This window comes from Leptonychotes weddellii, chromosome 5, assembly GCF_054177405.1.
Source record: "Leptonychotes weddellii isolate Sample4059 chromosome 5, ASM5417740v2, whole genome shotgun sequence".
Classification (NCBI taxonomy): Eukaryota; Metazoa; Chordata; class Mammalia; order Carnivora; family Phocidae; genus Leptonychotes; species Leptonychotes weddellii.
The window spans coordinates 36,976,158-36,988,196 of record NC_138373.1 but is presented as its reverse complement, the minus strand read 5'-3'; the positions used below and the strand labels follow the sequence as shown (position 1 = coordinate 36,988,196).

The 12,039-nt window shown below is 53.3% G+C and overlaps 1 protein-coding gene across 1 annotated transcript in view; it reads left to right on the top strand.

The window, feature by feature from the left end:
- Positions 1-12,039, top strand: part of ADARB2 (adenosine deaminase RNA specific B2 (inactive)) — a 375,765-nt gene that overhangs the window by 315,545 nt on the left and 48,181 nt on the right. Inside the window, exon 4 of the mRNA XM_031025842.2 lies at positions 4,189-4,303. Coding sequence (XP_030881702.1) covers positions 4,189-4,303 — 115 coding nt within the window. The remainder of the gene's footprint in view (positions 1-4,188; positions 4,304-12,039) is intronic.

Here is a 12,039-nt window from a genome sequence, read left to right as displayed (position 1 = left end):
TGGACTCTGAAAAACAAACTGAGGGTTCTAGAGGGGAGGGGGGTGGGAGGATGGGTTGGCCTGGTGGTGGGTATTGAGGAGGGCACGTTCTGCATGGAGCACTGGGTGTTGTGCACGAACAATGAATCATGGAACACTTCATCTAAAACTAATGATGTAATGTATGGGGATTAACATAAGAATAAAAAAATAAAAAAATTAAAAAAAAAAGAAGATGTGGTGTATATACAATGGACTATTACTCAGCCATAAAAAAGAAAGAAATCTTGCCATTTGCACAACACGGATGGAGCTAGAGGGTATTATATGGAGTTAAATAAGTCAGAGAAAGACAAATACCATATGATTTCACTCATATGTGGAATTGAAGAAAAAACAAAGAAAAAAGTGACAAAACAAGAAACAGACTCTTAGCTCTAGAGAACACACTGCTGTTCACTAGCAGGGAGGTGGTGGGGGATGGGAGACAGGTGAGGGGGATTAAAAGTACACTTATCATCATGAGTACTGAGGCACGCACAGAACTGTTGAATGTTGTACACCTGAAACTAATATCTAATATAACAGTATAGGTTAATCATACTTCAATTTTAAAAAATGTTATTGGAGGAGCAAAAGACAAGAGTCCGCCCGCGAGGCGCTTCAGACCTTGGGGAAGCCAGAAGAAGGCGCGGGCAGCCCCTGGAAGCCCATCCTAGCAATAAAATGCATGGAACCAGCCACCTGCAGGTGCCGCCAGCAGGAAGGTAGGTCCAGCACGTAGGTCCCCAGCGGAATAGCAGCTTGACACTCCGCTGACCGCCAGCATGCTGCAGAGCTAGCCGGAGGGCGGACGGCGAAGCTCATCCCCTGACCTGAGCACTGGACGTCTGCAGAAGGAAAGACCCTAGGCCCACCACTCCATCAAGGTCCCTCTCAGCCGTCAGCTCTGCTCACGCCTTTCTGGACCCCTGTGCCTGGACGGGAGCCCTCGGCCCGTGCCCAGGTCAGAGCCCCCCTTCCCAGCCAGGCAGGTGGTGCTTGGCTGCATCTTGCTGCTGGTCCTGCAAGAACAGGGCTCAAAGGCTCCTGCTCCAAAAGTAGGGCTCACCGAGGCGCCACAGAGCCTGCAGACCCCAGGACCCCTGTTCTCACCAGCCTCGCTCCCTGCTCGCGTGCCTTCAGTCGGAGCTCAGCCCCCGTGCCCACCAGCGTCCATCTGAAGGCGGGACTTGATAAAACCTTCCCTTGGTGGTGGGGGGCCAAGGGCGCCAGGGACACTACCAGTCCCGTGCCCACACCTGCTACTGTTCGAGGGACAGACGCAAATGAAGAAATCGGGCTCATCCAAGACATACAGAATTTACCCAAATTCACACTCCCGTGGAAAACCGTCGCCCTCTGGGTTACAGCACGAGTGTGGAAGGTGTTGATGACAAGGTGAAGTGGTCTGCAGGTGGCCCCAAAAAGGCATGCCGTGGCCTGCCCCAGAGCCTGCGCCTGGGGCCATGCAGCTGTGACACGAAGAATCTGAGATCAGGGTGGCCCTGAATCCAGTGACAGGCGTCTTTGGAGGAGGCAGACACGGGAGGGACGCCTGCAGCCCCCACAGGCTGGAGGAGGCAGGAAGGACCCTCCACTGGAGCCATGGGAGGGAGACAAGCCCTCGCCACCTTGACCTCCGGCTGCTGTCTCCAGAGGGGACAGATTTCTGTGGTTCTAAGCCAGACCGCTGGTGGTCACCAGTTCTGGCCACCCAAGGACACCCATACACCATGTGCCTGGGACACATGCCCTCTCTGGACCTCTGTCCCCAGGTCACAAAGGACAGGACAGCCTCCAACCCCAAGCCAACCCCAGGATGGACTGCACAGCTCCCAGCAGAGGTGAGGCACCTCACCCAGCAGCCTGGGTTCCTGCAGGGGCCCAGCCGGGGGAGACCCCCCGCAGCACACACGTCCCAGGCCCAGCAGGCCCAACGGAGGGCCCCTCGCCACCTGCCAGGCCCGAATCGTCATGCCCGTATGGCGCCCAGCACTATGGGTTTCGGGAGCCGCCACGGCAGCAGGCCCCCCGCAGGACAGAGGAGGCAGGAGCCAACACCTCGGTGTTGTTCCGCGCAGGTTTCTAGAGTCTGGGATGCAGGCCTGTTTCCATATGAATAGGTGTTACTGCCCGTAAGTGGGATTTTTTTTTAAAAAACTGTCTATTTATCTTTTTCATCTTTATTGAGACCTGTTCTTATCTGTAGCACAATATCCGGACACCTGGCGGGAAAGTGAAGCTCCATTCCATCCCGAAATGAACCACGTGCCCCCCTCATGGATAACCACATGAGGATGCAGCTAGTGTCTGCAGCGACCAGGGAAATGATAATTAGTAATAATGATGATGATGATGATGATGAAAGAACAGGCACCGTTTCTGAGCACTGACGAAACACGGGGCAGCATGCTAAGCATTTCAGATACATTAATGCATTTAATCCTCACGAAAGCACCGTCGGATGGAAATTAAGAGGATTACCTTATAAATCAGGAAAACGGGCCCATGCAATTCACACCAGATCTCTCTGTCTCCAACGCCCGTGAAGGGCGCTGCCACCCAGCCTGCCTCCTCCAGCAGAGAAGGGACACGTCCACCATGGGGCCAGGTGGGAGGGAGGAAGACACCAAGAAAACCACATTCCTGGGCCATACTGCCTTAGTCATTGCCGATGAGCTGCTTTAATAAGGACACAGGTCACACTAGGAAAATTCAACAAGTGTGCACATGCACGGGTGTATACCACACGTGTGCCTGCATCTGTGTGTGTACACACATGTGCACGTGCGTGTGTGGGTGTGTACTGCACATGTGTGCCTGCATCTCTGAGTGTGTACACATGTGTGCACGTGCATGTGTGTGGGTGTGTACCACACATGTGTGCCTGCATCTGTGTGTGTGCACATGTGTGTGCACATGCATGTGTGGGTGTGTACCACACGCATGTGCCTGCATCTCTGAGTGTGTGTACGCATGCATGGGTGTGTACCACGCATGTGTGCCTGCATCTCTGAGTGTGTACACATGTGTGCACGTGCGTGTGTGGGTGTGTACCGCACATGTGTGCCTGCATCTGTGTGTGTGCACATGCATGTGTGGGTGTGTACCACATGTGTGTGCCTGCATCTCTGAGTGTGTGTACGCATGCATGGGCATGTACCACGCATGTGTGCCTGCATCTCTGAGTGTGTACACATGTGTGCATGTGCGTGTGTGGGTGTGTACCGCACATGTGTGCCTGCATCTGTGTGCACATGTGTGCGCATGCATGTGTGGGTGTGTACCACACGCGTGTGCCTGCATCTCTGAGTGTGTGTACACGTGCATGGGTGTGTACCACGCATGTGTGCCTGCATCTCTGAGCGTGTGTGCACACGTGTGCATGTACATGTGCATGGGTGTGTACCACGCATGTGTGCCTGCATCTCTGTGTGTGTACACACGTGTGCACGTGCATGTGCATGGGTGTGTACCGCACACGTATGCCTGCATCTCTGAGTGTGTGTGCACACGTGTGCGTGTACATGTGCATGGGTGTGTACGACGCATGTGTGCCTGCATCTCTGAGTGCATGTGTACATGCGCATGATCTCTGGCTGCACTGTGTGCATGTGTAAACCAGTGTGCATGTGTGTCTGTGAGTGCACATGTGCACATAGGTGTGTGCACTGTGCCTGCATCTCATGAGTGCACTTGTGAGTGCCTGTGCATGTGTGCAGAAAGTAAGGGGGGAGACTGTGGGGTGAGCACAGGGAACAGCTCGGCCAGGAAGTACCTGAGACTGTGGGGTATTTTTACCTTAGTTCTCCCACACTGAGAAGACAGGGAGCCGAGTGTCCGGGGTGTGCAAGCCCCCTGCTGCTCAGGATTCTCTCACACAAGTGCTCCCCGAACGAGAGCTGCAGGCTGGCCCCTCCACGAGGCAGGGGAGGGCAAGAGTGGCTGTGGCCTCCCACGGGCAGGCTCTGCTCACGCGCGGGGCCAGGCCAGGGCTCCCCACTCAGAACCAAGGCCTGCCATGGGTCTCCATAGGGCCGTGGGGTTTCGGGACAGTGCACACGGTGGCCTCCGGATGCCACACATGGGGACATGGCTTGGAGGAGGAGGGAGGCCAGGATGCCACCAGCTCAGTCGTCAAAGAGGCCTGGTGCTTGTGTCTTTCAGGAATTCGCAGACTCCGTGTCCCAGCTGGTCACGCAGAAGTTCCACGAGCTGACTGTGGGCCTGGCGTCCGCGCACGCCCGCCACAAAGCACTGGCAGGAATCGTCATGACCACAGGTAATGCCTCTCGTTTTCCCTGTGGGATCCCATCCGCAAGGAGAGGAGATTTAGTGTCTGCCTGACCTTGGGAACCAGACGAGTCTCTCTTCCACACGAAGATGTGAAAAAGAAAAACAACAATAGGACCCAGAGAGCTCAGTGCCGATTCTAGATGATCAGCAAAAGCATGCTGACACCTCCTCAGACCGGCTCTGCCCGCATGCCTCGACTCCCACGAAGAAGGGCCACGTGAGGACCTGGCCCGTGTCTTCCCTGTTAGGCTCCCTGCCTCGTGGTTGAGAACACCGTGCACTGTTGATGTTGGTACGGCTGGAACCCAAGGTCAGGCCAGGCCACAGATTAGTCGCCTCAGGCAGGGGTGAGGAGGCTGCCTGCGTGCACCTCGCACTTCCCCGCAGCACCTGCATTTCCTCCGTGCACAGGGGGTGGCCTGTGGCAGGGAGTCTGAGCCCCCACTGGGGTGCAAACCACCCCCTGAGCCCCATCACGGGAGACATCCGCCAAGCGGTTCACAGACGTGGAACCCCATCCCACACGTGGGGCAGGATGGGAGGGGGACGTCCAGACCACAGGGAAGGTCGTGGCCTCGGACAGCCAGGGTGGGAGACACAAGGGTTAACTTCCAGCAATCAGTTTTTGGTGAAAACATCTATTAATGGTAACTAACCAGTTGGTCATTTGAACTGTGTACTCTTTCTGATTCCAGAGTTGGGCATGAGTTGGTCATGACCGACTCAAAATGATGCTTGCAGAAATAACTGGCTTTGGGTTAAGTTTCACAAAGAGGATTTGCGTGTGTAGACAAAGACCATCTACATGATGACCAAACATATGTATGTTGAAAATCAGTTAAAAACCAGAGAGTCGGCATATTTTTCCTACCGTTCTAGCCCTGAGGGCCCCTCAGGTTCTGCCAAGCGCAGGACGCTGGGGGAGGGGCAGAGCCACTCAGGACCCCAGGGCTTTAGCGCAAGGGCATATATTGCTCAACCTTTCCATTATGGGCATCTTAGTAAAACAGAATGAAAAATGCCTCCCCTGCTGTAATTGGGGAAGGAGAATGAGGCGTATGAAGTGCTCTGAAAGGTAACGATGACTTTATGAGGACGATGTGCTAAGGCAAAGGCAATTCTGTTTCGTCAGTGACACCACTGTATCCGGGGCCGGCATTCTGCCCAAGCTGCCGACACTTGCCCTTCCATATATTCAAATGTCTGCCTCCGTGTAGAAAGTGAAATATTCTAAATTGAGGGCTAAGGGTCCACCTCAGTCAAGAGCATTCCCGCTGGACCTGGCATTCCTTTCTCCGGCAGCCAGCAGCCGTGGACCGGATGCATCTACATGTGGGGCACCATTCTGCACACCCAAGGGGGTGACAAGAAAAGACACAGCCTCCACTTCAGGATACGGTCTAGGGAACCGTGACAGATGGTGCTGGCCAAGGACAATTGCTTGGGTTTGACTCCCAACTCTACCTGCAACTAGCCATGTGACTTTAGGTCAATCTGCCTCTTGGCAACTCAGAGGGAGGGAAGGATGGAAGAAAGGAAGGAAGGAAGGAAGGAAGGAAGGAAGGAAGGGGAGGAGGAGGGAGAGAGGAAGGGAGGAAGGGAGGAGGGAAGAAAGGATACAAGGAAGGAAGAAGAAGGGAGGAAAGAGGGAAGGAAGGAAGAGAAGAAGGAAGAGATGAAGGAAGGAGGGAGGGGAGGAGGAGGGAGAGAGGGAGGGAGGAAGGAAGGAAGAGAGGAAGGAAGAGGAGGAGGAGGGAGAGAGGAAAGGAGGAAGGAAGGGAGGAGGATAGAAGGTGAAAGGGAGGGACCTGTGTCTCACCTCCATTGGGCTCTATTCCCAACCCCAGCACTTAGGTCGCTATGATCTGCTGAGTAGTTTTTCCAGGATTTCCCAGCTCTGGAGCTGATTGTCCAATATCTTCCCACTTTTCTGGAAAACTCAATTCCAGGAAGTCTTGAAAGCTACTCTCAGACCTCCCTTGGAAAACAGTAACATTTTACAAAGACTCATGGGAAAATGGCGAGTGAATACGCTGGTTTTTGTGCAGGCAATTTACCTACGTGAACTGAATTTATTCTATGAAGTGAGACTGTACACGAATTAGTGACTATAAACACTGAGGAATAAAGTGCTGAAACTTGCCTTCTTGTTATAAAGAGAAAGTTTCATAAACACACTGATTAACAAGAGATTAGGGAGATGTGTGCAAAATCACTGGTAGAAATATTTTGTAAAAACCATTTACTTAAAGTTGCTGTGACACCTGACCTTCCTTCTAGCTCAGGTGTTTAAGCAAATGCGCAGGAACCTCCAAGAGGGAAGGATGCTCTTACTTACTTACAAAGTTACAAAAGTTACAAACGTGTGTGGATTCTGAAGGAAAACCTGATTGCGATGCCTCCCATTTCCAGGTGGGACACCAGCTCGTCCACATCACTCAGCGCCTGCAGGTGCTTTCCCCTGATGAGCCCGTAGGACAAATCGGTAGCAGAGACATGTGCTTACGGATAGAACAGTTCTTACTGTTACCCAAATAGCGCAGTATCTGGTAAAAACTCAAGCAGAAGGGAGCTCGGGAAGGGACACGGCGTTCTCCCACCGGCTCGGTAGGGAAGCTGGCGCTGATCACTTTCCTTTTGGGTCCTCGTGACTCCAAACACTATATTTGTTCTGTATTTCCATTTTTTTCAATTCTGAATATTGATTTGCGCTGGTAAAATCTGACGCTTTTTGCTTTCTCATGATCATGTTTGTAACATTCATGGGTTCAGGTAACATGCTTACACTTCTCTTCCTTATGCTGTCAAGCGGAGAGCGCGCCGTCGGCCCCCTGGCCGGCCTGGCGAGCCGCCTCGTCTCACTACGCGCATATTTTTGTGTTACGGTAACTAGCACTTACAGCCTCTTCTGTGCCGTACTTCAGCCTTCCATCCTCTGTCCGGTGAGCCTAAATGTTGGAAAGCATTACACAGCCTCGCACGGTCAGGACGCGGTAGGGGCCACCGCCGAGCGCGGGCTGAGCCGCGGTTCCTGTGCTGTCCCTGCACCATGTCCCTACAGCGCCAGGGGCCGCGCTCGTACATTCTCACTCCTGCCACCACTCACTCAAAGCCGCCTCACATTTAGGGTTGACCCACATTTGTTGCTAGACCTCCTCAGAGAGCCTCTGAAGTCTTTTGTGTGCTTTCCGGGTGCTCTGCTTTCTCTTCTTTCACTGAAAGGAAGGAAGTGCTTCTGGCACGACTGCTGGCCAACGAGTCCCCATGTCTGCGGACAGGCCCACGCCCTTCCCTGGGCCCCAGCCGTACCCCAGCACCAGCCTCGCCGCTTTCTCCTCCCTTCTCCCAGCCTGACAGATGCAGCCTCAAGAAACACCGTCAAAACGTGTGGGGACAGAAACCGGGCATGCTCCCTCACAGGCCGCATGCCGACCACACTCTCAAGCTCCTGGAGCAGCTTTGCTTGGGGAGAATTCTGCGCTTGACATTATTTTCCCTGCGCATCTGGGGGGGATTTTTCTATTATCTCTTACCTAATGTTTCTAACCAGATACATCTGGCTGACGTCTCTGCCGGATCACCCTGCCCTGCCTACGGAGGGGAAAGGCCCTTTTTTGTAAACTGAATGTTCTATAATTTCATAAGAATGTGTGTAGGCGTGAGCCACGCACCTGCTCTGATTTATTTAAGCTGTTTATTTCTGTACTTTTTCTCGTATTACTTCTTTGATAAATTCCTCCCTTTACACACATTTTCGTCCAATTTTCAGTATTCTGACCAGATCCTCGGTCTCTTCCCATTCCTGGTGCATCTACCCATTTCCTCTGTGTCCTTGGGCCCTTCTGAAACTTCCCTGACGGCTCTTCAAATGCCCGCTGCTTCTTAATTTCTGCAATGTGTATCACTCAAGACATCTCTCTTGTTCTCAGGTTCCTCCTCTCGTTTTATAGATGTGACGCTCCTCACAGGTCCCTGGGGAGCCTCAGCAGCTGAGCCTCCTCTGTTCTTGGACTGTGCTTCCTCTGATCAAGCCCGCTTTGTTTATAGTCAGTCTTTCTCTTTTATCCTGCTTGTGGCTTCCATACTTGTGAATATTCACATTTGTGAGAAAAATACCAACTCTACTCTCGCAGCGCAGCTCCAGTTTCCCCTGTAACTGGGTCTCTCTCCCCAGTGGAAGGCAGGATACATACAAGCACAAGCCTCCTCGTCGACCCAGGTGGGTCGGGGACCAGCCAACGGTCCTTAATTAAAAGTCACCTGGTGAGCCCGCCCTTGGTGGCTGCTGGCTCAGCGCCTGCTTTCTCTGGGCCCGCCCTGCAGGTGCTTGCTCCCTCTCGATGGCACCTCCGTACGATGCCGGGATTTCATCCTGTCCCTCCACACCCTCCGGAATCCTTCCAGTCTGTGGATCCCACAGGAGGAAAAGCAATGTGTTGCTCCCTCTGCCCTCCTCAGCCAGAAACCTGGACATTGTTTAGCCAAGCTGTCAAGTGATGGCTCTGTCTTCTCCTTTGTTAAGAAATCCTGGTGTTTCCATGGGAAAGTGACTCTTGAAGGAGCTATTAATAATGATGATTTTCACTTGATATGCAAATTTATAATGTTGATAGCACTTTTGCATACACTAATCAAGTTAATTGCTACAACCCTGAGAAGTGGGAGATGCAGGAATCTTAATTACAGCTTTTAAGAAATACAGACAAGGAGATGAAGGGGCTAGGTGCCTTTTCTTGAGTCACAGGAAGGCTGGCGGAGCCAGGAGGTGGGCAGCGGACTCCGCAACCCTGCTGAAGGGTCCCTACACATGTGCACGAGGCGTGGTGCTGAGATGCATGCTCTTCACCTCGCTTCTAAGCTTATTAAGTAAATGACCAGAAGAAAGACTTCCCTGGTGCGTATTTTCAGAAGTTTATGTTCAGCCTGTCTTTGCTAGCCTGGTCTGCAAAACACATTCAGAAGCTGTGGCTCTAACAAACACCCTTCCTAAGCTGGTGGGCAGCTCTACGCACACCCCACGAATGCCTGGGACATATGACTGCCCAGCAAAAACGCACATCTCTTGAAGACAGGATGGGGAAGAAAACAGCCTACAAAGCCGAACTTCATGAAAACAGCCCAGAACAGCTCCATTCAGGATGGCAGACTCTTGTGGACAAAGCGGGCTGTCCTGTCTTATAGGGAAAATCTCAAAGTCCCAAGTAACAACATGAGACACGTGTTCTGCTGTGCTTCAGAGCTTTTTGCTCTGAACCTAAAACGACCCCAGCGGGTGAAGAAATCTGCTTCTGCGCTGTCCGAGCCATGCTCTGCCTGAGTCAGGGGTCAGCCACGGCGCCACACCAGGTAAGGTAGTCCTGGTAAAGTCCTGACAGCTGGACCACAGCCAGCGCCTCTCTTCCGAGCGCATGAGGGGCCTGGTGAGGCCCCTCAGCAAAGAGGACTCCTGCAGATGCACGCAGATCCCCAAACCCTTTCTTCCCGGTGTCTCCCCTGAGCGACTGGCAATTACTTTGATCATAAAAATAAAAGTGGGTCTTTCCATTTACACCCAGGAGGGCATGGGGAAGATGGGTAAAGACCGTAAGCAGAGCCCTGAGCAGGGATGGGAGACAGTGAACAGTCACCTGGATTTCAGAGGGTTGGTCCTGGAAGACGCTGCGAGGTACAGAGCCTCATGAGCGGGAGGAAGGTTCAGGCCCATCGACACTCGCGGGGGCCGACTTCCTGCACAGCAAGGAGCAGGACGGACAGCAATTCCCAGTCTTCAGTTTAAAGGGTTAGGTCTAGGGGCACCTGGGTGGCTCAGTCGTTGAGCGTCTGCCTTCGGCTCAGGTGAGGATCCCAGGGTTCTGGGATCGAGCCCCACATCGGGCTCCCTGCTCAGCGGGAAGCCTGCTTCTTTCTCCCTCTCCCACTCCCCCTGTTTGTGTTCCCTCTCTCACTGTCTCTCTCTCTCTGTCAAATAAATAAATAAAATCTTAAAAAAAAAAAATAATAAAAATAAAGGGTTAGGTCTAAACCACGAGCCGCAGGATGTATTTTACTCCTGACCTTCATTTTGCATGAATGCCGACTTGTTATACTGAACACCCTCCTAACATGGAGAGGGAAGGAAGATCCATCGCTGAGCGGACATGGCTCATCTAGAGATCATGGCAGCTGACCCCAGAGTTACACCTGCGTGGCCCCCAAGGGGAGCCAGCTGAGGAGGGGCAGCGGCCTGACCTTGGCCAGCCCTCCTGCAACACCAGAGGCCCCTCCTCAGCGAGCAGGTGCACAAGGAAACACACAAAACAGGGAGGAAGACAGCACCCCCACCGCATCCCTGCAGGAGCGCGGGCCCCACCCACGGTGTCCAGGGACTTCTGCGCTCTTCATACGGGTACATCGTAAGCTGGCATTTAACTGCCCAAAAGATTTCACCAGGGGAAGAAAATCAAACACTGCCCTTGGGTGGTGGAGGTTTAACAACCGTGTTCTACACGGAGCAAACATGAAGCTGTTTATTTCTGTACTTTTTCTCATATTATTCTCATATAAAGCTGATGGCCTTGATGCACTCTGGATTTTCAGGTGCATTCCCAGTTCATTCCCGTGCGGCCCAGTGGACCCGATGTTTACGTTTTCCAGAATTCGCCGCCGCAGGAGGTAACTGCTCTGTGGGACAGTGGGGGGAGCCACGGGGCTGCTCCTGGACTCCTCTGCACCGGGGCTGGGGGCACCCCACGCCGCGAGACCCAGGGTCTCCCGGACACACAGACCACGGGCCCCGCGTCACACCCAGGGCCTCACAACCACCACGACAGCGTCCCTCTCTCCTGCCACAGGAGCCCGCCCACCAAAGGGCCCTAGTGAGGGTGCGGTTCCTGCGCTGACAGTAACAGAGCACTGGGCTTCTGCTGTAATTCCAGCAGCGGGCACCACAGGGGAAGTCTGGTTCCAGTACTGACTGCTCGGATAACAGCATTTTTAGCAGATTCGGACTGGCACCCATTACACACGTCACACGATGCTCTCTCATGCCCAACAGCTAGCTAGCGCTAGATTTATCCCCTTGTTCCACATGGGACGGCAGACCAGCTCCCCTGAGCGAAGTCTCGAGTGAGTAGCAGGAACAAGGTTATGTGACTCCAGACTTCGGGACGTGGCGCAGGTTGCGTCCTGCCTGCCGCTCCCAGGGCAGTGCACAGAACTTGTGCGCACACGTACTTTCCTCGTCAAGTCAGAGTACCTGCAGTATTTGAAGAAGACAGCCCTGGGGGACGGCCACTAACCAAGGCCCTGGAGGGAGAGAAATCTGCGTCAAACGTGAAAATGTTTCCCTTCAGTCTTACCCATGTCCCTCCCGGACGAGACATGCCTGAGCTGGCATTTTATGTCCCCTCCAGTCCAAACAAAGGAAATTTAGGACAGAAACAGACCCTGACAAGAGGAAGGAACTGATTCGCAGGAAAAGTCAGATAATCAAACACAGCGTCTGCCCAAGTGAGGAGAGAGGTGAAAGGGCAGGCGCTCTGCAACCCCAGCATGCATGGAAGACACTGCAAGACGTGGTGCAGGCTCCTACTGGGGACATCCAAGGAGGGCCGCCATCTCCACGGGAGGCTGTGGAAACCCTACTACTGGGGCCGTGGCACTCAGTGGGTGCAGTGCTAGAAAAAAGGGAGTCAGAACTCATTTCTACACCGCACCCTTGGGCAGTCTGCACACAGGATAAAC